Raw genomic sequence first — 26214 nt, forward strand, 5'->3', positions numbered from 1 at the left:
TGGCAACAAGCAGGTATCAGGCCCTCCTCTAGAAAAGATCCATAAGCTGAAGTTATCTGTTGAGCATTTGAACAAAGAGACAGGCAGAAGTGTGGTTCCATTGGTTTATTAGCACAGCACACAGCAGAGGCACAGTTAGTCAACAGGCTGGAGGAAAGCATGCAAAGAAAGATGAGTTTCAATCTAGACTAACAAAACATCTACAAAGGTGAAAGAAGTTTAGTAATGAGTGACAGCAAAGTAAAGTGAGTTGAACATAAGTAAGTAACAAGTATAAGTATTATTATATTATTATTTTAAGTATTTAAGTATAGTTTTGGCGCATTTCTTACCCTGGATGACCATTACGCTACATATAAAACTGTGTTCATTTGGTTATAATGTGTGTAATGTTTCTCTGATTATTTTATTATTATTTTATTTTGGTGTCAGTATTTGTACTTATAGTATATTCATATTATATTGTTTGTTTGTGGAAACGGTTGAATTCCATGAACAGAATTTTAAGAGTGAAAACGTTTTTCCACTCATTTAAGTAGCTCCTTCAGTTCTGATTGGTTAAAACTATTTTGTGCCCATTTCATTCAAATAAACTCAACTAAACTTAAATAAAATAACCTTAAATAAAACAAGATAAAATAAAATAAAATAATGGGGCTAATCAGCAAGAAGATTCATTAGGGTCAGTGATGTTAAATTTGATTTTGGTTACAGTTCTCACTTTAGGAAATCGCAGTGGACTTTAATAATGGATGCTTCTTACTGTAAACGACTAGGGTGTGTTAGTTTCTCCTCCCTTCAGACAGATAAAAGGCACCGACTCACCAGAACCCTGTCAGAACTGAAGAAGCCTCTCGAATCAGCGGCAAAACGTTCATGTTAAAAACAGTTCAGTCTACTTTCGCTACAGACCCTACCTGGATTTTACATAGGGGGAAACCCATAGAGAAGAATGTGAGTGTGTTCAGTGTGAAACAAGCAACACAAACGTTCTGAACTGGTAGTATATAAAAATACACAGTGCATATTAAAGTTAGATATTGCATGGCGTAGATCCACTGCTCGAGTCAGGGCTGGTTTCAAGTGCAAAACATCTATGCAAAGGCAGCAGGTTGAATGATTGTTTTAGAACACTCAAATATTACCCGATAAACGAAGGAAGTAGAAGAATCACATGCGTTTGTTTGAAGGTCTAAACGTGACGGTTTAGCAGGTTTTACAGCCACAAAACCAGACGAGGCAGAAGATTGTGTTGTAGTAATTGTTCTGTGCATATGACAGGTTAGACAACATTTGACCAAAATGTGGTTCATGTTATATTTGTTATATAGTTATTAGGAATGTAACGACATCCAAATCTCTCAGTACGATAGTTTTATGATATACATCTCACGGTCAGTGTTGGGAAGGTTACTTTTAAAATGTATTCCCCTACAGATTACAGATTACATACACCAAAATGTAGTTTGTACCGTAATCCATTAAATTACTTAAAGTGAGTAACGTAATCTGAATACTTTGGATTACTTGATATTGTCGTTCTTTTTAAAACAACATGAATGTACCAAGCACATCCTGAAAATTGTTGTTTGTGCTCTTCAAATTGTTTGTTGAGGTCAAGTCTCCAAGAAAAGAAAAGAAAAAGCCTAGTTTAGTCCTGGTTTTACTCCTGGTTTAGTCCTGGTTTTAGTCCTGGTTTAGTCCTGGTTTTAGTCCTGGTTTTAGTCCTGGTTTAGTCCTGGTTTTAGTCCTGGTTTAGTCCTGGTTTAGTCCTGGTTTAGTCCTGGTTTTACTCCTGGTTTTAGTCCTGGTTTAGTCCTGGGTTTAGTCCTGGTTTAGTCCTGGTTTTACCTGGTTTAGTCCTGGTTTTAGTCCTGGTTTTAGTCCTGGTTTAGTCCTGGTTTAGTCCTGGTTTTTAGTTTTAGTCCTGGTTTTACTCTGTTTTTAGTCCTGGTTTAGTCCTGGTTTACTCCTGGTTTTAGTCCTGGTTTAGTCCTGGTTTTAGTTTACTCCTGGTTTAGCCTTTTACTTCTGGTTTAGCCAAAATGTGAAAAAACCGCCGTGTAATCCATTTATTTCAACAAAGTAACTGTAATCCAATTACCACTCACTGAAACAGTAACTGTAACTGAATACAGTTACTCATCATTTGTACTCTGATTATGTAACTCCGGTACATGTAATCTGTTACTCCCCAACACTGCTCACGGTGTGATATTTACTGAGATATTTTGAGGAGGCATGCTACTTTTTCCTCTTAAAAAGCCTTGAGAAGACTTAATCCAAATAACTAAGATTTTACAGTTATTTCTTCTTATAGTCTGCACTGAAATGAAGCAAAGGATCATGTTCAATGTAGTTCCCTCTTTTTGTTCTAGCTATTGCTGCACCATAATTATCAAATTGGGTGAAGAGACTTGTAATTTGATATATTATTATGGCCAACGATATTTCTGTGAGAACTTTCACGATACAATATCATGATATTTTGGTTATTGTTACATCCCGAATAGTTATCTTAAAGAATCTGTATGTAACCTGTGCTCTTACTGTTTAAAAAAAGAATTCCAATCAGAACTGAACCTGTGTCTCCAGAGCTTTAAGTGTTTCTCATTCTCAGTACTGTATTTTCCGCACTATTAGGCGCTCTGGATTATAAGGCGCACTGGCATTGAATTATCTATTTTTAAACTTTTTTCACAAATAAACCGCACCAGACTTTAAAGGAAACACAACAGTGTGATGGGTGAGTGGTTTTGTTTGTTTGTAGCGTTCACGGTGACTCTGGGCTTTGTTCAGTTGTGGCGTGTAGGGAGGGTGCTGTCTGGGACCAACGGATTGTCGGCGTGTTCGCAGTGACTCAGTTGTTCAGTTGTGTCTAAAAGTGGCACATTGCACTCGCTTTTTCGGTTCGTTCCTCCGTTCTGTTCCATGTCGGCGTGGAGTGATGAGTGTGTCTGCGTGGGCGCTGTCTGCTCCGTGTGTGTTTGCTTGCGGCTTTGTAGTTTACTGAAGTCGTGCTGGGACACCCGTGTGGATTCGTGTATAGGGCGCTCTGGATTGTGGGCGCGCAGTCGTTTTTTGATGGGGTTGGAGGTCTAAGAGCGCTCCTAATAGCTTGGAAAATACGGTATATGGACAAACCAGGCCTCACGTGAAAGCTCAGAACCTACAGAGTTCCAGAAGAGGCTGCACTAGCACTGACTCATGACTGTCTGTAGGTGCTCGGGTTTAGGTAGTGATCGCTCAGATCAGAGAGACACATTTCAGGTTTAAACTCAGTGAATTTCAGATTTGAAACTGGCAACGCAAATGAGAAACTCAAGTGAGACTCATTCTGCTTTCTGACTGGTGAATCATCTTGAACCAAAACACCAAATTTGTCCATGAAGTTTTTGTAATTCATCATAAATCATCATTACAATTTGATTTGATTATATTTACCTCATATCTGGGGACACAGACAGCTCATGATTATGGAATTTAATATCAAAATCTAACTTACAGTTCCTTTAAAATCTGTACACAAAAGGTCAAAGATTGCTTACTTGTATATTAACTTGAACATTGTATTCAGTGGCTTTTATTTGACAGATAAAAAAATATGAAAACTGTCAGAAAAATGCATTCCTTGAATGTTAATCGTATCTGGCTTTTGGAATTCTGTGCAGAGAATGATTGGAATGCTACTTGGCAATCAGAACATGCCGGGTGGTATGGTCTGGTAGAATGTGTAGGCATAAGTATAAATAAGAATAAATATATGTTGAAACCTGTCATATGCACTTCACTCTTCACCCAGGGCCAGTATTACGTAAACAGAAACAACACAAACACTATCGGTCGAGACTAAACTTTTTGATTGCTTCACTGACAGCTTTTTGCTACGTTAAAATTAAGGTGCAACTCATGAGCTTCATTATTGCCTGGCTTAAATACTACAAGTTGCACAGTAGTGAACCCAAATATTGTGAACGCTGCAAAACCACAGTCTAAGAAAGTACAACGTGTTCTGAGGCGTCTACAGTCTAACAGTGCACAGGGTTGTCATGGAGACGTCATATGTGTCTGTGGAGAGAGGGAGGGGCGGCCCCGCACAGGAAGCACTGACGCCATGGCGACGGGGGCGGGCTCTAGTCCTCTGAAGCGTGGGGATTGGAGGAGGGAGGGAGGGAGAGGGAGGAGGGGGTGGGGGCAGCCAAAATCCAAATAATATGTCAACGAAAGTACGGGGTGAAAACGGAAGAGGAGAAGGACGGGAAAAAAACAAAACAAAACAGAATATAAGTTTGAAATAAACCAAAAGGGGAGGAGATAAGGGGGAAAGCAGAAACAAGTTAGTAAAGCTGTAAAATGAAGAGCAAAGCATGTCAAGAGAAACAGTGGACCGACCTGAGGAGCTGAGAACTGGATTTGGAAAAAGTAATCTTAAAAGGAATACTTGAGTACTAGTTTCTGGAGAGCTATATGAATCTGTGTATCATTTGTTCATTCATTTTTTGATATAAAACCACAAATAAGAAAAACAAAAAAAACAACTACTTTCTTCATTATTTGTCTCCAAAACCAAAAATGAAAAAAATTGATAATATTTTCAGCTTTCAATTTTGTATTTAAATGAATAAAGGAAAAAAAAAAATAAAATAGGGATAACTGCGTGACTTAAACTGCAATGCTGGACTGGACCAGGATTGAACCAGGACTGAATGACGACTAGACCGGGACTGAGACCAGCACTTAGACTGGGACCAGACCAGAACCAGACCGTTATTGAAACTGGGACTGACACCAGGGCCATATCGGGACTGAGACCTGCACCAGACCGGGACCAGACCAGGACTGAGACTGGGACCAGACCAGTCCTGAAAATGGTTTATTCCTGGTTTATTCCTGGTTTAGTCCTGGTTCAGACCTGGTTCAGACCTGGTCCAGACCTGGTTCAGACCTGGTTCAGTCAGTATGCGGTACAAAAGTCCGGCATCACAGTTTAAGTGACAGAAAATGAAAACGGTTGTTATCAGTTTTTTCCATTATTCATTTAAACAGTTGTTTTTTTGTTTTCTTATTTTTTTTTTATTTTGAAAAACAAATGAACAAATGATACACAGATTTCAATGGATGGACAATAACAACCAAAATACTGCAGTTTGTGAAAAGATAGTGTGTGTGTTCTTTAGGGTTGAATGATTTGGTAAAAAATATCAATTGCATTTTTTCTGACAGGCATTGCAACTGAATTAGATTAGCATAGATTTTCATAATTTTGTTAAAATGTGTCTAGAAGAATGGACAAGATTTTTTTTGTCAATTTTTTTCCCATTTTGTTTTGCATGTTTGTACCAAAGAAGTGGACTAAGTGAAAGTGACATCACCCATAGTCAAATGAAGCTTACAGAGGTCTGCAGTTACAGGAGCAAATTTGGAGCTGAGTTCCATGTTAGGAATTCATTTATGGACAATATAGAAAAATAAATACAACAGGATCATGTAAGGGGGACGCATGTTTGGCATTGTAACAAACATTTTAAGACCAAAATGAGAAGTCTGACAGTAGCTCTTACAGAGAGAGGGGTAAGAGAACAGTCTGGTGTAATAATAGATTTGTTTCGGGTGTTTTGTGGAGTGGGTAAGATTGTTTTTAGTGACAGGAGAACTATGGCCATTGACATGCACTAGCCTAGCACCAGTGACCTCTGCAAATACAAGGACTGGATGGAATATTTCAAAAAGTGTCTCCACACGTCTCCAACACTCTGGCTCACTAGGAAATGAGGTCCTATGCCCAAAATTATGGACAGTCCCTTTAATGGCAAAGGAGAAATTCAATATGTCAACTGGACAAACATTTATTTTGGTCAAAAATGTTTCGCAGCTCATCCAAGCTGCTTCTTCAGTACTGGTGGCCAGAGCCGCGAAACGTTTTCGACCAAAATAAACATTTGTTCAGTTGACATATTGACTTTCTCCTTTGCCATGGATTCTACCTGGACACCTGAGGGATTCTACTCACATATGTAAGCATTAAAGAACGAGGAATCACATCTTTCGTTAATCTATTCCTAATATGGACCTCTGCCTCAAATTTGCCCCTACAACTTCCAGCCTCGGTGAGCTTCATTTGACTGGAGCTGGACGCTGCAGGTGACATCACACTCCCTTTGTCCACTTCTTTATACAGTGCACAGACTTGAGCAATGACATATAGGGTTAGGGTTAGAGTTGTAATTTCCAAAGATAAGAGTAACAAAGTCCAATATTATGACTATAGTGTTTGCGTCTGTAGAATCGGTGCAGTGTTATCATCTCCAACCCAGCAAGAGTCCTCAGATTGGTCAATTATTAAAAACATAGCAAAGAGACTTAGACTATAGCGTGCCATGCAGAAGCGCCATGCATCGGGCTCACATGCACCCTCTCCTCCACACACAACACACTTATACGTTGGGTTTGCATGCCTCTTGGACACTTCACTTTGACTTACATTCATATCTAGACTGATTCTAACCTTAACCCGAACACTCACCATAACCAATTTGAACTTTAAACCGTGTTGTTGATCTAATAATAAATGTTAAACTTCATGAGGGCCTAATTTTAAGTGGCAGGTCCTCGTGATGTGAGTGTGCGTGCAGATTCTATTCCCCATTGTGTGAAAAATAGACGTCCACACACATACACTCACACACAGCCCATATACAGTATGTGCCAGATGCTGTGACCCACTTTCCCCTTGTGCCGCTGTGTCCTGCTCGTTAGAACTGAGGACACGGTGATAAATGAACCGCATCTCCAGCAAAAGGACAGAGGAAGACGCTAATAAACACACGGCCCTATCTCTCATTAACTTTTATCTACAGATCTTTAAAAGGGACATTTCTTCTAGTTCAGGAAAACCACCTTTGACTCATAAACAGTGAAAAAATGAGGCGCACAGCCAATTAAAAGCCATACTGAAGAGAACCATAAGGCAGCGAAGGTCAGGGAAAGACAATACATCCAATCAAGCAGAAACATTGTTGGATGAAAGCAATATGGAATCAATTATAACTCCATAAGATCAAATGAATGCACAACCTCTATGTTGAGTGAGGTACATGTTTCCTCTATCTCACAATAAATTTTACACATGTTTAAAGTGATTTTTTTCCTCCTTGTTTTGACTCCATATGGTAAATTGTAAAAACAAACTTTGCTGGATGAAAATCACATGGAATAAGCTCTATTCACACTTACGACATAAACCAGAAAGACGTTTGGAAAGATGTGATGACAACTTCTGGTGTAGTTCCTGAGACTGGGCTCACCGACCGACTGTGATCAAACCCACTAAGGCTGTATAATTATTTGAATTTTGATCACGATTTCAATTTGTGTGTCAAATAATCTCCAAACATATATATATATATATATAATCGAGTTGAAACAATTTTAAGGTTAACAAAGTTTATTTTGGGATTTTTTTATTAGGGCTGGGCACGTTAACGCATTCATTTTGCGTTAACTAATTCATTCATTATCACAGACAATTATTTTAACATTGTTAACACAGTTTTTATAATTTTTTTTTTTTTTATTGTAAATGTCGGTTGCTCACTGGCTTTTATTTTGAAAAAGTCCACCGTGAGCGCTTCTTTAAGTTTGACGTCTTTTCTTTACACTTTTTTCTGACCACGTGAGATGCAACGTGGCTGCAGGCTGGTCCGGCCCAGCGTGGGCTCTGAGCGTCCACGGGCTTTTAGCTCCAACCGGGTCGCGGGTCTTTCTCTTTTTTCTCCTTCTTCCAGACACCCCTGAGGCCATTGATAACTCAGTGAAATATGATTGGCTAAGACAATTGTCAATCTCAAACTTCGTTCCAGTCACCGAAGGTCCTGCAGGTGTCTGTTTAGTTCAGTGCTGCAGGGGGAGTCACTGATTTACCCAGAAACCATTGGAAGAAAAAATGTGATTGGTCCATTTCTATTCCATAATATTAACCCTTTGTTTCCCAAGAAATATCAGTCCAAGTTTACAACAATGATCTAGAAATTATTACTAGTGTAGTGTTTATTACTCACTGCATAAAAAATATAGAAAAAATATATTAGCAGTACAAAAATTAATTCAATATTTTTTCTTGAGCCTTCTGAATACCTTGAAGGTAAGTATATTATTATTTATTATTATTATATTATTATTATTATTATTATTATTATATTATTATTATTATTATTATTATTAATAATGATAATAAATTTATATTCAGCTGTTCTACAATATCTATATTAAAATAATAATAATAATAATAATAATAATACTATTATTATTATTATTATTATTTTAATATAGATATTGTAGAACAGCTGAATATAAATTTATTTTGGATACATTTATTTTTTTCTATGAGTGATTTCATGTTCAAAGTTTATTTTATTCATATTATGTTTTATACATCGCAAAACTGCTCTAACTACTTGAAAGTTTTGCATCAATCATCAATAATAAAGTGTTTTTTTGAGAAAGAAATGCTGAAGAAATGCATTGTGTAACTAAAAAATAATCGTTTCAATAATCGTGATTTCAATATTGTCCAAAATAACCGTGATAATGATATTTTCTATAATCGAGCAGCTCTAAAACCCCCTGACGTAAATGTTATCAGTGGTAAAATGAAGACTGCAGACGTATATGCTGTTTAGAATCATCTGGAATTTGGCGCCTCGGAGTCGTGTGTCAGTGGGGAAATGATGAAAACTGAGGTATGGTTGGAATTGTTGATGAGCCGAACATAACGGAACACTACAATGACATGGAGATGAAGAAAACGTGGACTTTTTCTCATTTTCCTACATTTTCTCAGACTTACTACTGCAAACAGAACCCAAAGGAAGTTTTCATAGCATGTTTCCAGACGTCTTCCTGGTTTGTGACGTAAGCGTGAATAGAGACAATTCTAACAATCCTACATGGTTGTTTCTCTGTCACGGTTCGGCATGACTAAGCAGACTTATCATATTTTCAGAAAGCAACTATGATTATTCTTCTGTTGGAGACGGGTCTGTCAAATGATTTTCTCCATGGAAATGTTATGGCTCTGTCTGGAATGTTTCACTGTATGACATTAAACCTTTTTATTTGTATGAAGACCAAAACAGACCAAGTTACAGGTCAGATCTGTAGAGAGGCAACTCCGCTCACAGTCAGAATGCCTGTTTTTCTTGGTATTTTTGAGCTATAAAACCACCTGAAATTTAATAAATCTAAGGTCAAGCTGTTAAATGTCACACTGTGGAACATTCCAAGCAGAGCAATGACAGACTTTTAACCAAAAAGTCACATAATGCACCTTTAAAATAATACTATGTAACTTTCTGGAGATTGCCCAACGCCTGCAGGATTCCATGGAAACAGAAGGTTAAACCAATCTTCGAAACATTTTCCCTGGAGATAGATCAGTTTTATGCCATACTGCGGAGGATTACAACATAAGGCACATTATTTCCATGGAAACAAGCAGAGGCTCTCCTCCAGGCCACAGAACAGTCGGAATCGTGGAGATGCCAAACCAAATTAACCAAATTGAAAACACATGCTTTTATTTGATTCTGTCTTTGGCAAAAAAGTTACATTCTGGGGCTTTACTTGCATAATCCCATCAATAAACGCTTTAAAAAATATATTAAACAGCTTGTATTTCATTATGCATCATTTCATCGTTGTTCTTTCATTATTTTGTCTATTAATGTAAAACAGAACTGAAAGAAGGCAGAAAGAAACTTCTCTTTAATGAAACTAAGTCCTAAAAAACAAAACTTTCCAAAGTGGCTATAAAGAAGCACACTTGGCAACTGTAGGACTAGGACTCATTCAAAATTCAAAACTGGGTACAGGCCGTTTTATTATTACTGCCATTTAACAAAACAACCAAACGATAACAAAGAACAAGACCAGAAACTCCAACCACAAGGCAATAGCTGCTTTATAAAACTGTAGTCAAGTTGTTCTCTCTTTTCAGTCCTCTCCTTTGAACTGAACTTAAAATGAGCATCTGCAAACACATGGGCACTCAGACCTATCCACACGGTTGTCATAGTGATGCAAGCTCATGCCATGCCACACACAGAGCTGACATGCTAACAGGATGAAGTGCTCCTCCCACTGTCAGCAACGCAACACTACAAGTCTGCCCATCAAAATTAATTAAAATAAAAGTGTTTTTTTTCAGATTGTCTTACTAATGTAAACAGACTCAGTAGCAGCAAGTACAGTTCTGAACTAGAACTAGTGCTCAGGGCTAATGAGACGAGACCAGTGAAGGCTCGGTTTAGATTTATGGGTTTGTTTAACGTTTTGCTGCAGCATAGCGTTCTGTCAGTGGGGGGTCGACAGATAACCTGTGCATGCACTTCATGCAGACTACAGACAACTGATGATGACAAAAATATAGATAAATTAAAAAAAAAAAAAGAATAAACAAATAAATAAATAAAACTACACAACAGAAAAGAGGGCGCAACTAAAGAAGGGAGGGGCTTCCACGACCGCAACAGAACCTAGCTTCAGCTTTTACGAGTTGAGCTCAAAGTACAGTTTTACCGCTATCCCATCATCAATTCATCAACTATCTCTGCAACTACCATTCCAAGTATCTCTCTAGCTACTACTCCAATTATCACTCTAGTATGACTCCAACTCCAACTCCAACTACAACTATCTCTCCAACTACAACTTCAACTACCACTCCAAGTATCTCTTCAACTATCTCTCCAACTATCTCCCCACCTACCACTACATCTACCTCTACAACTACTACTCCAACTATCACTCTATCTCTCCAATTACCACCTCAACTATCTCTTCAACTACTTCTCCAACTACAACACCAACTATCTCTCCAACTACCACCCCAACTACCTCTCCAACTACAACTTCAACTACCACTTCAACTACCACTCCAACTATCACTCCAACTACCTCTCCAACTACAACTTCAACTACCTCTCCAACTACCTCTCCAACTACAGTATGTCTCCAACTACCACTCAACTATCTCTCCAACTATCACTCCAATTACCACTCCAACTACCTCTCCAACTACAGTATGTCTCCAACTACCACTCCAACTATCACTCCAACTATCTCTTCAACTACCACTTCTCCAATAACCACTCCAACTACCTTTCCAACTATCACTTCAACTATCTCTCCAACTATCACTCCAACTACAACTTCAACTACCACTTCTCCAATTACCACTCCAACTACTTCTCCAACTATCACTTCAACTACCTCAACTATCACTCAACTATCTCCAACTATCACTCCAACTCTTCTCCAACTATCACTCCAACTACCTCTCCAACTATCACTCCAACTACCTCTCCAACTATAACTCCAACTATCTCTTCAACTACCACTTCTCCAATAACCACTCCAACTACCTTTCCAACTATCTCTCCAACTACAACTTCAACTACCACTTCTCCAATTACCACTCCAACTATCACTCCAACTATAACTCCAGCTACCTCTCCAATTATCACTCCAACTACTTCTCCAACTATCACTTCAACTATCTCTCCAACTATCACTCCAACTACCTCTCCAACTATCACTCCAACTACCTCTCCAACTATCACTCCAACTACTTCTCCAACTATCACTTCAACTACCTCTCCAACTATCACTCCAATTACCACTCCAACTACAGTATGTCTCCAACTACCTCTCCAACTATCTCTCCATCAACAACTTCAACTACCTCTCCAACTACCACTCCAACTATCACTCCAACTACCTCTCCAACTATAACTTTCCAACTATCACTCCAACTACTTCTCAAACTACCTCTGCAAAAACCTCAACTCCAACTACTCTTCAACTACCACTTCTCCAATAACCACTCCAACTACCTTTCCAACTATCTCTCCAACTACCTTTTCAACTACAACTTCAACTACCACTCCAACTATCACCACTGATGACTGAATTATTGTGTGAGCAAAAAAATTGAATTACATAACGCTCTATACTGTCACTTTCTTTGTTTGTTTGTTCTATATATTTTCAGCTGCTCATAATTGCCCAGCTGTGCATTAGAAAGGTGTAATGAAGCATAATTCGTATTCAGCTATTAGAACACTTTAGTTGAAGAAACCAAATGCAAACAGATGAGAATAAAATAGAACGTGAAAATATATTAACATTTGTATTGTTAAAAAATATAGATAAAACTTTGAATTTAATATTTGTCTCAGTACGTGTACAAAATGGCAAAAATAAAATAAACTGAGACTGAGTTTTCAATACCAAGGGCAATGGCGTCGCTGCTTCACTAGAGGGCACTGTGGTTTCCCTTTATACCAAAGAGAAGATTTACAATGAAAACAATCCAAGTCAAGATGGACAGATTTTGAAACACCCTCCAGAAGAAAAATAATAAGAAAACGTAAATAATAATAAGTGACAAAAAAGAACGAACACTCAAACAGACATGAGAACCAAAGCATGACCCAAAGCTGTGACAGGTGGCTCCGGATGAACAGTGTGTTGTAGACATGATAATAAAGTCTTACCAGGCTTCTGCACTCCCTGCACCTCCTTCTCTCCGTTCTCCAGCGCTGAGCCCGCCGCTGCACACACACCAACCACACCGTTACACCCACACACTCACGGCCTAATCCTGTGAGCGTCACTTAGACTTATTCCAAATCTCCCACACGTACTATTCAACTGAAATGCATCATTGTCTGCCTCCCTCCCACTGTCAGTCTGACTGTTTAAATATGCACTGTGCAACCTTTTCCTACCTTCTCCTTGTCTGCTACCATGGAGATGTTACTGCTTTACTAGAATGTTCCACAGTATGGTACTAAACATCACTTTTAAGATTTGTTTTTACTGTGAGCTGATTTACACAGATTTGAAACTTGGCTTTGTGGCATCAACTAATTGTCTCCATGGACATACGTTTAATGCTTACTGTGGAACATTTCAGGTAAAGCAGTACATTTTTAACAGAGATATGCAGCTGGGGGATCCTCAAGCAGAAATGTTACATAGATCCCCTTTTAATATCAATATGATGCTCATTTATTTATTGTCCTCCAGCTAAGTTAGTTCTGACAAAGACAAACTCAAGATGTGGAGATGGTCCCAGTGCTCCTGACAGGTGGTCCCAGTGACATTGCAGGACGGGTCAAATGTAGATGACATTTGACAATAAAAGCTAACCTTAACTAATTTATTGCTACACAAAAGAACAACATACATCACAAACAAGTCAGTTGAGCATGGATAATAGGGATGTAATAATATCCTAATCTCTCAATATGAAGTGGTCATACGGGCTTGTCATAGTTCAGCAGGGCCGGGCCTGGTTAGTACTTGGATGGGAGACCACTGGGAAAACCAGTTGCCACAGGGGGGCGTTGGTCACAAAAAATGTAGTGTCCTTAGGCAAGACTCCTCACCCACATTGCCTAGTTTGAAAGTAATGTGTGCAATAAGTGTTAGTGGTGGCTGGAGGGGCTGATGGCACAGATTGGCAGCCTCGCTTCAGTTGGTTTGCCCCAGGACAGCTGTGGCTACACCAGCAGTTTACCACCACCGTGTATGGAGTGAATGAATAATGCTCTGAAAGCGTCTCTGTGACATAGGTTTGTGAAAAGCGCTATATAAAAACTAAACTATCTTAAGACATTTTCTCGATATGCAGCTCACTGTACCATATTTATTACGATATTTTGTGAACGCTAACAAAACTGTGAATATGCTACTTTTCTCTCATCATAATCCAAATAATTAAGATTTAAAAGTGCATAATAATTACTTCCATTTTCATTATGTAGAGTGGACTAAAACAGAGCAATGGACCATGGTATATGTACTGTATTTTCCACACTATTAGACGCTCTGAATGATAAGGCGCACTGTCATTAAATGGTCTATTTTCAAACTTTTTTCACAAATAAACCGCACCGGACTTTAAAGGAAACACAACAGTGTGATGGGTGAGTGGTTTTGTTTGTTTGTGGCGTTCACGGTGACTCTGGGCTTTGTTCAGTTGTGGCGTGTAGGGAGGGTGCTGTCTGGGACCAACGGATTGTCGGCGTGTTCACAGTGACTCAGTTGTTCAGTTGTGTCTAGAAGTGGCACATTGCACTCGCTTTTTCGGTTCGTTCCTCCGTTCCGTTCCTCGTCGACGTGGAGTGATGAGTGTGTCTGTGGGTGTTTTGTCGCTGTGCGGTCTCTGTCTGCTCCGTGTGTGTTTGTGTGTTCTGTGGCTTTGTAGTTTACTGAAGCCATGCTTGAACACCCGAGTGGATTCGTGTATGGGGTGCTCTGGATTGTGGGGTGCGGTCGTTTTTTGATGGGGTTAGAGTCTTAAGAGCGCGCCTAATAGCCCGGAAAATACGGTATTTCTCTCCGTTTTTGCACCATAACAATGAAATTAAGCCAAGAAACCTGTAATTTGATATATTGTCATGGCCCACGGTATTATTGTGAGACTTTTGACGTCACGATATCATAATATTTTGGTTACTGTTACATCCCTAGTGGGTAAAAGTTGTAGAAACATGTTGAAGTGAGTCAGACAAAGTGCTCTGGCTCCTCTTCACTGCAATGGGACCTGGGCCAGACACACAGATTATACGTGCCTCACAGCTCCTCCGCCAGCCCGGCCCAGCCCAGAGAGGGAGAGGGGGAGAGGGGGTGGGGGGAGAGGGGGGCAGGGGGCTTCCGGACAGTGATCGTAGACGGGAGACAATAGCAGCAGACAGCCCAGCCTCACTCCACGGCACTGAACCTGTCAACATGTCTGCAGTGTGCCCTGGCTCATCACTGGAACCGGCACCCTTGGGCCCCTCCAACACCCACCCACACTCGCCTCGTGTACAGGGATTTTATGGGCGTTTGTAGATCTACTGAAATAATCCAACCTCGACTTCTGAGCACAGAAAACATCACTTTTTTGGAGAGAAGACGAGTTGAAATGAAGCCAAAAACAAAAGCTGCTAGACTCAAAGTTCATTTGAGTGTTTAAATTATCATAATGAATGAGTTTTGGTCTAGTTCAGTTACTGGGTTAGATCTGTTATCAATGTTATCCTGTTTTTAGAGCAATCCAGACTGTTTGTTAAATGTGGTTGTACTTGATTTTTAAGTACTGTACAAATATACTGTAAAAGCAGCTCCCGGGGTCCAAACAAGAACACTGTGTGCTGCCTGAGTTAGAATAATTAGAATGCTCAAAATGTATTAGGAAATGGACGCTGTATGATCCCTGTTAGAGAGTTAGTGGCGCTGTAACTAACCTGCTCTGTTATCGTCGTTGTCCAGCAGGGGGATGTAGTCCGTCTTGCCCACAGTCTCTCCCACCTCGTCGTCAAAGGGCTCGGACTCCAGCTGAGCCACGAAGTCCCTCTCCACCCTGCTCTCCGGGCTGGCCTGGGGAACCCCGTCTGTCAGAGCGTCACTCAGGCTCAGGTCCAACTCCGCCATGGCTGAACAAAAACAAACATTACGCATTAGTGATGGAACTAAAGAAATATCTGACATATTTCAATGACTCAATAATCAGTTTAGAGAAACTGTTGTATTTGGAAACAAAGTATGATGAATTTTAAAAGGATTGTCTGGTTCTTTTTTGTAAATGGTCACATTTTTATACAGCGCTTTCCCACTTTTACGGCACTCAAAGCCCTTTACATGAAGGAACCAGTCACCCATTCAAACACACATTCAACACACACCTTCATACACCAGTGTACACAACCTGTGGGTCAGTGCATCTGACCGCTCTACCCATGTTTATGTTGAGAGCAGGATTCAAACCTTCGGATCAGTGGACAAACACTGTACCAGCTGAGCTGCCTCAGTCTCAGCTGCTTGTCTTTGCTGCATTAGTTTGCACTTTTGCATAATATTCTTTGTCAAAATTTGCACTGGTGTTAATAAACATAAATCAGATTACTCACAGCAGATGGAACTGTTTACATGACATTTCAATAATCTGATAACTCCAGAGATCAGATTATGATCAGAGTTTTAGTGTATGTAAACATATTCACTGGTCTACATCAGTGTTTCTCAAACTGTGGTGCATGTACCCCTAGCTGCACTCAGAGTATTTGCTTTGTGGTATTTTGTGTGAAAACTTTGAGAACCACTGGTCTCCATAAACCATGCACATAAAACATTTCAGAGTAAATACAGCTTTATGACAATGACCTGGTGCTCCTCACAGCAGTGTGTGAGACACTGTGGTTCCTGTTGGCCGTTAAGAGCAGAGCAGCAACGCAAACTTTACTTTTCATTTTGGAATGAGACTGTCACATTGGACATAGCAGCTCCACATAAGTTTTAACTAACAATCATAGATGCGTCACTATTGGATATAAAATCTAACTTCAACTGAGAACTTCTTCATAACCCCCCAACAAGGAGCAGAACCAACCAGGCACCTCGCCCCAAGGACCCAGTAACACACTACTACACAGATGTGAGTCTGGTCACCAATGAGTTTAGATGGACATGATTGACAGGTGGATTAGCCAATCAGGGACATGCATGACCCATCCGTATCAACAACAAATATTGCTGCTTACGAGAACGAAATAAAAAATATCACAGAGACTGAAAAACATGCTGGATTTCTACAAAGCACTAAACCCAGTTAATCTGAGGTGAGTCATTTTATTTGGAATGATGGAGAACAGTGAGCTCCTTTGTTTCACAGGCATCACTGAAATCAACAAATCTGAGTGGATGATTATGTTTGCTTCTGGCTTGAGACAGGACAGAGGGAGAGGCGATCAAACTGATATCCCTCTACAAAAAATATAAGAGATATAAGAGACCTGCCAGGCAAAGGCACACAGACATCTCAGTAAAACTAACATTATGAATGCACAGATATTATATTACCTATACCTATAATGGACAATGTGAGATACAGAGTCATGCTGTGTCATCTTTCCCTTACACTATATCAGAACAGGCTATAAACAAACACAACTAATCTGAGCAGCTCATCTAGATGCTGTCATTTCTAATGGTCAGTGATAATTTTGGATCTTTCTAATGGACATGTCTACAGCCGGTCCTTTTACAGTCAGTAAAAGACTGTGGTTTGGAGCAGACGCAAGACTTTGGGGGAACAAACTATACTATTTTTAATGCGTTAGATGGAATTGTTTTTGTTTTTTTCAGGAAAGTTTGTTTTTAATAAGGCAAATAGAAAAGTGATGAAAAAGAATAATTAATCTTTAAATCATATTGCCAAGCCCTAAATGGAGAAAAAATGAATTACATAAAAAAAGTACTAAATTGCAACATCTAACAAACACAGACAAACAGCTCCCTCTGCTGGAGACAAACCTGACTACAACAACACAGGTGCATCAGGTACAGGGCCAATGAAAACAGTGACAAAGCAGGGCTAGTCTATGTATTTAATACTGTTTAAACACACACTGATTCAAAGTGCTTACAAAAGGAAGTCCAAATGTTAAATAAACATACAATTTCAATCCAAACATTGTAATGTGTGTGTACACACACTGCACACTGATTTATACAGTGTCACGTCTGTCATAAATATTAGGCATCTTAAGTTATTTCTAGACTGAAAGCAGATCTGGAAATCACATTTGATAATGTTTTATTTTCTATTGTTTTAGTCAAACGGTTAAATAACTCATGTAGACTTTAAATAATGCAATCTTTATCTTCAGATATCCCAGCCCAGAAAGTCAACTACAAGCTGCAATTCATAACAACAGTACAGTAGTAGTAGTAGTAGTAGTAGTTGTAGCTGTAGCAGCAGCAGTAGTAGTAGTAGTAGTAGTAGTAGTAGTAGTAGTAGTAGTAGTAGTAGTAGTAGTAGTAGTAGCAGTAGTAGTAGCAGTAGCAGCAGCAGCAGCAGCAGTAGTAGTAGCAGTAGTAGCAGTAGTAATAGCAATAGCAGTAGCAGTAGTAGTAGTAGCAGTAGTAGCAGCAGTAGTAGTAGCAGTAGTAGCAGTAGTAATAGCAATAGCAGTAGCAGTAGTAGCAGCAGCAGTAGTAGCAGCAGCAGTAGTACTAGCAGTAGCAGTAGCAGTACTAGTAGTAGCAGTAGTAGTAGTACTAGTAGTAGTAGAAGTAATAGTAACAAAAACACATTCAATAATTAATAATAAGTACGTTTGTGCAGCTTTATCGTCAGCTTTTTCTGCATTTATTTCACTTCTCTATAATATTTGTGGTGTCTTTGTGCACTGCAGTGGGTTTGGCTCATGTTATGTGCATCATGGAGATACCAGATTAATATATCAGATATATAATACTGGATTTTTGATCTTTATGCTAGTGCCGTGCATTGATAAACAGGAAACAGCTGTTGCAAACATGTGCGTGTTGTTTTGTGAAGTATGTCGGCTCAACATATCAGTGGTTTTCAGATCAGTCATACTCTCAGATGAAAAGCAAGAATCAGTTTTTCCTATTGATTACATTGTATTTTACCATGAAATATACAAAAGGTAAATGCACAAATGTTGAAGCTGATCATTTGTATTAGTGACTAGAGCCAAGAACTCAGTATTACAATAAAAATCCTGCATTTCAGCCATATTTATTTTACCTGTCCCGTCTGTATTAAACATTATGGGCCTATAGAATGTTGTGTTCTCATCTCAAACCCAACAATAAGCAGTGTTGGGGAGTAACAGATTACATGCACCAGAGTTACATAATCAGAGTACAAATTATGAGTAACTGTATTCAGTTACATTACTGTTTCAGTGAGTGGTAATTGGATTACAGTTACTTGTTTGAAATAAATGGATTACACGGTATTCCTGTTTTCACATTTTGGGCTATTCCCTTTTTTTTTTTTTTTCGGTAATTCCACTCATTGCCGGAAACTAAACCAGGTCTAAAACCAGGACTAAACCAGGTCTAAAACCAGGTCTAAAACCAGGAATCAACCAGGTCTAAACCAGAACTAAAACCAGGACTAAACCAGGTCTAAACCAAGATTGAACCAGGACTAAACCAGGACTAAACCAGGACTAAAACCAGGACTAAACCAGGTCTAAACCAAGATTGAACCAGGACTAAACCAGGACTAAACCAGGACTAAAACCAGGACTAAACCAGGTCTAAACCAAGACTAAACCAGGACTAAAACCAGGACTAAAGGTCTAAACCAAGACTAAAACCAGGACTAAACAGGACTAAAACTAGGACTAAACCAGGTCTAAACCAAGACTAAACCAGGTCTAAACCAGGACTAAACCAGGACAAAAACCAGGACTAAAACCAGGTCTAAACCAAGACTAAAACCAGGACTAAACAGGACTAAAACCAGGACTCAACCAGGTCTAAACCAAGACTAAACCAGGTCTAAATCAGGACTAAACCAAGACTAAACCAGGACTAAACCAAGACTAAACCAGGACTAAACCAGGACTAAACCAGGTCTAAACCAGGTCTAAACCAGGACTAAACCAAGACAAAACCAGGACTAAACCAAGACTAAACCAGGACTAAACCAGGACTAAAACCAGGACTAAACAGGACTAAACCAGCTCTAAACCAGGACTAAACCAGGTCTAAACCAGGTCTAAACCAGGACTAAAACAGGATTTAACAGGACTAAACCATGCTGTGCGGACCATGTCTCCTCCTCTTCTATCAATAATATTTTTAATACAGTTCAGTAAAGTCTGGGCTTTTTTATTTTCTTTTATCAGACAAAACATCTTATGTTACGATTTCCTCGTCTTTGCTTCTCTACAGCAAATCAAGTAATCCAAAGTATTTAGATTACGTTACTCACTTTAAGTAATTTAATGGATTCCGTTACAAACTACATTTTGGGGTATGTAATCTGTAATCTGTAGAGGAATATATTTTAAAAGTAACCTTACCAACAATAAGTCACATCACTGGAAATATAACAGTTCATTACAAGATCAAGGCTGGGTTTGGAGAGAAATGATTGTATGTACAGTGTATTGTAAGTATTGAATGATGTATTTTCTATTCTCTATTCTATTTTTTCTTTGCTCTCTTGGTTTCACAGATACTTGCAAACAAGACTGTAGTTTTGAGTAGTTGCAGTAGTTGTAGTTGTCATAGTAGCAGCAATAACAGAAGCCTACTCATTGTGGCACTGAGCACAAAGCAGACACACATCACCTCAATTAGAAGACGTTAGATCACCAGTATATAAACAACTATACGGGAAAACTCAGCTCTGTGTGTGTGCAGGGATGCTGAGACCCGTGCGCACACACACCGTGGGTCCCTGAGTGCAGCTGCCTGTGTGCAGCTGGGAGCAGGGTGTGGCCAGCCTCTCCCACAACCTCAGCCTGGGCTCCACTCTGGCCCACTTTCCAAATTTAACCTGGGCTAACCTCCAGGCACAGAGGGGAACAGCTCCGGACCTCACTGCCAGTTTTTTTTGTTTTTTTTTTAAAGTTCCGTTTATAGTGTAACTGTAATTTGCTGCATTTGTGTGCGTCGCTGCAACTTTCTTTGTGTAATTCGAGCTTTCATTAGCGACTGCCAACTACTGCTAATGAATTATTTAATATATCAAACAAATAAATCCAATGAGTCATGCTTCCTGTGATCTCCCACGCATACTTCAATATTTATGAATGAAGAGCAGCCTCGACAAACTGCAAACAGCCTCCTTCAGTACCACAAGTCCTGCTGAAGAGGAGCTGGGCCTGTCGTCTCCTCTGCAGCTCTCACACTTGAGCACGGCATATAAACAAACAGAGCGACATGATGACGTCACCGCTCTTGGCTCAGCTCAGTGTGAGTGTGTGATTACAGACGCTTCGGCAGGCTGCTTTCAAGCTCATTTCACACTTTAGGATACACTTTTAGACAAAATAAAAGTAAAATGACTGTTTTACAGAAGTGCAGTTTTTGGAAAGTAAAAATACAAAAAGGCAAACTGTATTCAAGACTTCCCTTTATTAAGTCCTGCATTAAATATGGGCTGGTCTCTTTTTGTTTCTGTTTTTTTTCCTGTGTGGAGTTTGCACGTTCCCCTTGTGTGGGTGGGTTTCTAGTAGTCACTGTAATTTCCCCCATCAACACAAAACATTCATCATAGGTCGAATCCTCCATTTAAAAGTGACTCTTGTGAACTTTAAATCATGATATATTTTTGTTACTCATCAAAAACAGACCCAGAGTTGTGTTTTGTTTCATTCACGCATGTTTGAGTAACACTTTATTATTACCTTTTATTATTAGTCTGTCTATATCTACAAAGCTCAAGATGCTCTGTTCCACCTTGTGATGTAATGTACAGTCCCTGACAAAAGTCTTGTTGCTTATCCATTTTGTAGAAACAAAAGCTTATAACCTGACTTTAAATTAATCGATTGGTTTTAGAAATGTCTCATATGAAAGCTAAAACCCTCCCAAATTATGCTCAATAAACTTAAATAAATTTGCTTCACTGAAGAAAGATTGATCATTTAATGAACACAGAAAGGTCAGATTTCATTCATCAAGATTCTTTGGTTTTGTCTTCCATGTTTCCTCTTTCATTCTACCCCAGACATGCTCAATGATGTTCATGTCTGGTGACTGGGCTGGCCAGTCCTGGAGCACCTTGATCTTCTTCGCCTTAAGAAACTTTGATGCAGAGATAGAAGTATGCGATGGAGCACCATCCTGCTGCAAAATTTGACCCCTTTTATGGTTGGGAATGTAAGAGGAGCTAATACTTCTTGATATATGCAGCGGCTGTGATGTAATTCAACTGAGGATTCATCTGAGAAATCCACCTTCTGCCATTTTTCCAGTGTCCATCCTTTTAACAGGCTGTGGGCCTTGGCAAGTGCCACACGTTTTTTTAATTGCCTTTTGTTTAGTGCTGGTTTCTGTGCACTGATTCGACCATGGAGGCCATTTCGAGACAGAATTTTTTGGTGGACACAGGGACTTGAGGTGACCAGGCCTGGTGGAGTCTGCTGCAGTGGAAAAGGGGCCTTGGATTTTCGAATCAACAAACGGTCCTCCTGAGCAGTTGTCTTGCGGGGTCTGCCGGACCTGGGCTTGTCAAAAACATCTTTTTCTTATTCTTTGTACTTGACGCTGAGACACATTGAAGGTGTCACCACCTCAGCAGTGGATCTGGTCTTCAGCCTCTTGATAATTAACGCTTTGGTCTCAGGGTGGATCTTAGGCATGTTGTCAGAGGTCAAGTTGCAGTTGATGTGAAGGTCTGGTGTGCTGGGGTTCTTTTTATACACACCCACTAATTGATTGATCAGTAACTGATCACAGATGAGGCTGTAATCTAGGATTGGGTGCATCATGTGACAAGGTGACAAGACTTTTGTCTTGCCAAAATCTGACCTTTCTGTGTTCATTAAATGATCAATCTTTCTTCAGTGAAGCAAATTTATTTTAGTTTATTGAGCATAATTTGGGAGGGTTTTAGCTTTCATGAGAGACATTTCTAAAACCAATCGATTAATTTAAAGTCAGGTTATAATCTTTTGTTTCTACAAAATGGATAAGCAACAAGACTTTTGTCAGGGACTGTAGTAGTAGTTTTCAAATTAACAGCAACCATTTAGTTTTTGTTCAGAAGAGATTGGCAATTCCAGCACTGAAATTGTCAAGTGAAATTATTAAATGATTCTAATTAAAGTGTATGGAATTTAAAAATACAGTGGAGCACTTTCTGTCTTACCACATAACATCAAAAGGTGGAGTGGAGGTGGAGTGTTTTCCATTTGAGAGAAGAACTCAGCCTAAATGTGCAGGGTTTGTGAGTTAAACATGTGTGAATGAAACAAAACACAACTCCAGGTCTGTTTGTGATGAGGAACCTACATTATAACAGATCAAAAATGCTGTAATATAAACTCTGACCAAGACAAGCTCAGGGTCTGGAGATGGGTCCCTCTGCTCCTGACAGGTCGCCCCAGTGAGATTAAAGGAGTACATAATCATCACCTATACACATGGCTAGAAAACAGTTTTTTGCAACTTGGGAAATCATTAGCTGTTATGAAAGAGAAAGTGTTTTGAAAGGCCAGCCTTCACTGCCCTTCAGAGTCCCTTGTAAGTCCCCTGTAAAGACTGAATATTTTACATAAAATACACAATATACCCATGATAGTGTGTCCAAAAGTATTTCCAATGTATTTCCCATGTGTCTTATATGTGTGTAAGGTAGGTTCTATAGTGCTCCATGGATGTATACTTGTCTATAGGGATGGAACAGTGCATGTATTTGCCGAACTGTTTGGGTACAGGATGTTCAGTTCGGTGCAGGGCTGTGCACAACTGAATTCTCGCAATTGGTGTGTGTTTACGTTCTGCCACTACATGTGCAGCTCCATGGAGGCTCGGCTCTTTAATATTCACGAGGGAACTTGTCCGTGATTGGGGTGGCAGTGTTTCCCGCAGCGCTTTATAATTTGGGCGGCCGCCTTCACAACAATTACCCCCGCTTTGACTACATCCCTCCAAACCACGTGAATCCTGCAAAACTAGACAAGTTGGCTTTTCTGGCCAAAAATATGAAGATTGAGTAAAACTTCATGCTGGAAATGTTAGTGCTGCACTTTACTTTTTGAAAAGTTTTGTTTACTGTTTTCAAAGGATTTATTTTTTATAATATTTCATACATTTGTTGCTTATTTGAGAATATTTGATTTAAATTATTAGTATTACCAAGCAGCACTTTGCATTTATTTTCCCGTTTGTATAATGTTAAAACAAATTGTTGGTTTTAATAAACACAGAAATAAACAACAAGCAAATGGTTCTGCATTTTGTTCCCAAACTGTGGTGTGTGTAGTGTTTAGTTTCAATACTTGTTTTAATTGAATCATATCTGATTTTCTATACTTCTGACATTCCTGATTTCAAATCTAATACTCATATCTAGTTTACTTCTCTTTCAAAACACACACAGTTTGTTCTCTTTCCACATGACCACAGCCTTTCATTCTCCTGCACACGGATGGATTTACACGTCACGCTGCTTTTTGTCCTCATTGGGCTGCTGTAGTTCGGGCTGCTGCTTTCCCATCCAGCTCACTCGGAAATAATCTGCTTTCAACAAAGGAAGGAAATCCCGCTCTTGTATAGTGCAGTCCGGCAACTAACGTGTCTGTGCAGGGGTGTGAGGTGAGGGTAAGCCCATGCACATCTGCGTCACACTGGTATCGGAACTAGACACTCAGGCAAGTATCGATACTAACACTGAAACTTTCACAAACAGCTTTAGAATGATCTTGAGCTGTATCAGAAGAAGCAGAAGAGCACATAGACTAGTATACACCAATGGACACTATGTACTTACCCGGACCACTGAGGATAACACAGATATAAGACACATGGGAATAGAAAAGAAACTATGATTTAATGTTGAAAATCACATTCTATTGGCTAAATAAAGCTTTTAGTTTTTGGTTTTGGTTTTTTATCATCGTGATATCAGAATCGGTATTGAGTACTGAGTCTATCCCTTCGAGTGAAAGTCTGCAATGGTGATATGATGATTGCTGACAATTCCCAAATCTATTTCCCGCTCAAGAAAATCAATAACTGTTTCGTGGCACCGCTGCTGAAATGTTTAGATGACGTCAAGGCTTGGTTGGCTATGAATTTTGACATTTGAATGAGTCCAAAAGGGAAATTGTTGTTTTTAAACCAAGCATGTCTACGAATGTATTTTTCGGACTGTAAGTTGCACTTTTTCTAAGGTTTGGGTGTTTCCTGCAACTTATACTTAGGTGCAACTTATATATTAACATTTTCACACTGACAGAGGGTGCTCTAGTCTTTGTGTGAGTATCTGCTGCTCCTGTTCCTCCTGTACCACTGTCACTTCACTCTACTGCGCATGTCTCCTGCAGAAAGAGCCTCTGTCCTGTCTGTATCATGTCAGTCGATTGCACCATTACTTCTGCACCACTGAACAATTTAACATTTAAATGACTTCAGTGACAACCAAAACCATCCTGTTGGGATTCAGAAAGGCCGGAATAATTCTAACTTGAACTGATAATGAGTGAAAAAGTGCAACGTATACTGTATTTTCTGCACTATTAGGCGCTCTGGATTATAAAACGCACTGTCATTAAATGGTCTATTTTCAAACTTTTTTCACAAATAAACCACACCGGACTTTAAAGGAAACACAACAGTGTGATGGGTGAGTGGTTTTGTTTGTTTGTGGCGTTCACGGTGACTCTGGGCTTTGTTCAGTTGTGGCGTGTAGGGAGGGTGCTGTCTGGGACCAACGGATTGTCGGCGTGTTCGCAGTGACTCAGTTGTTCAGTCGTGTCTAGAAGTGGCACATTGCACTCACTTTTTCGGTTCGTTCCTCCGTTCCGTTCCTCGTCCGCGTGGAGTGATGAGTGTGTCTGTGGGTGTGTTTCGCTGTGCGGTTGTTGTCTGCTCCGTGTGTGTTTGTGTGTTCTGTGGGTGGTGCGGCTTTGTAGTTTACTGAAGTCGTGCTGGGACACCCGAGTGGATTTATGTATATGGTGCTCTGGATTGTGGGGGGCACAGTCGTTCTTTGATGGGGTTGGAGGCTTAAGAGGGCGCCCTATAGCCCAGAAAATAAAGTATATGTTTTTTTCTTCTTCATTACGGCTGGTGCGACTTATACTCCGGAGAGACTTATAGTCCGAAACATATTTGTCTTTTTTCAACAATATACTAAACCTACAGTCTTTGACAAGCAGATAAATGCAGTGGTTAATCCAGTTTTTATCACCTGTGGCTTTTTTTCCAGACGCAAATCGGTTTAATCTTTTTGTGATTTGAAGCGGGTGATCCATGCTTTTATCTCTACACGTCTTGACTCCTGTAACGCCCTGTACACAGGTATCAGCCAAGCTCAGTGAGTGTAAAATTCTGCAGCACGTCTTTTAGCCGGAGCATGTCATAGAGAACACATCACACCTATTTTCTCCTCGATGCACTGACTCCCAATTCATGTTAGAGTTGATTTTAAAATGTTATTTTTTGTTTTTAAAGCACTTCATGGACCGGCCCCAACGAACACCTCAGATCTCACGGTTCCTACACTCCTTCATGCGCTCTGATGTCCAGCTCCACTCTGTCGTCTCAAAAACGAGAATCAAAAGCCGGGGGTGACCCTGGGGTGACCGGGCCTTTTCCATAGTTGGTCCCAAACTTCAGAACGTTCTCCTCCTCACATTGAGAGCACCCGCTTCAGTCGATTCTTTC

General features: G+C 39.7%; 1 protein-coding gene across 8 annotated transcripts in view; it reads right to left on the reverse strand.

Moving 5' to 3' along the window:
* The window catches only part of LOC110165553 (microtubule-associated protein 4), a 171525-nt gene that overhangs the window by 92687 nt on the left and 52624 nt on the right, over positions 1-26214 (reverse strand). For 7 of the 8 annotated variants that reach the window (XM_055150708.1, XM_055150712.1, XM_055150709.1 and 4 more), the window contains 2 exons: positions 15297-15485; positions 12555-12611 (listed from right to left, as the gene is read on the reverse strand). In XM_055150708.1, the coding sequence (XP_055006683.1) occupies positions 12555-12611; positions 15297-15483 (244 nt within the window). In that variant the 5' untranslated portion in view covers positions 15484-15485. The remainder of the gene's footprint in view (positions 1-12554; positions 12612-15296; positions 15486-26214) is intronic. The other variant, XM_055150711.1, reaches the window with a different exon arrangement.

The sequence above is a fragment of the Boleophthalmus pectinirostris genome, unplaced genomic scaffold, assembly GCF_026225935.1.
Source record: "Boleophthalmus pectinirostris isolate CB_2022bp ecotype Guang Dong unplaced genomic scaffold, ASM2622593v1 HiC_scaffold_15, whole genome shotgun sequence".
In the NCBI taxonomy this organism is placed as follows: domain Eukaryota; kingdom Metazoa; phylum Chordata; class Actinopteri; order Gobiiformes; family Gobiidae; genus Boleophthalmus; species Boleophthalmus pectinirostris.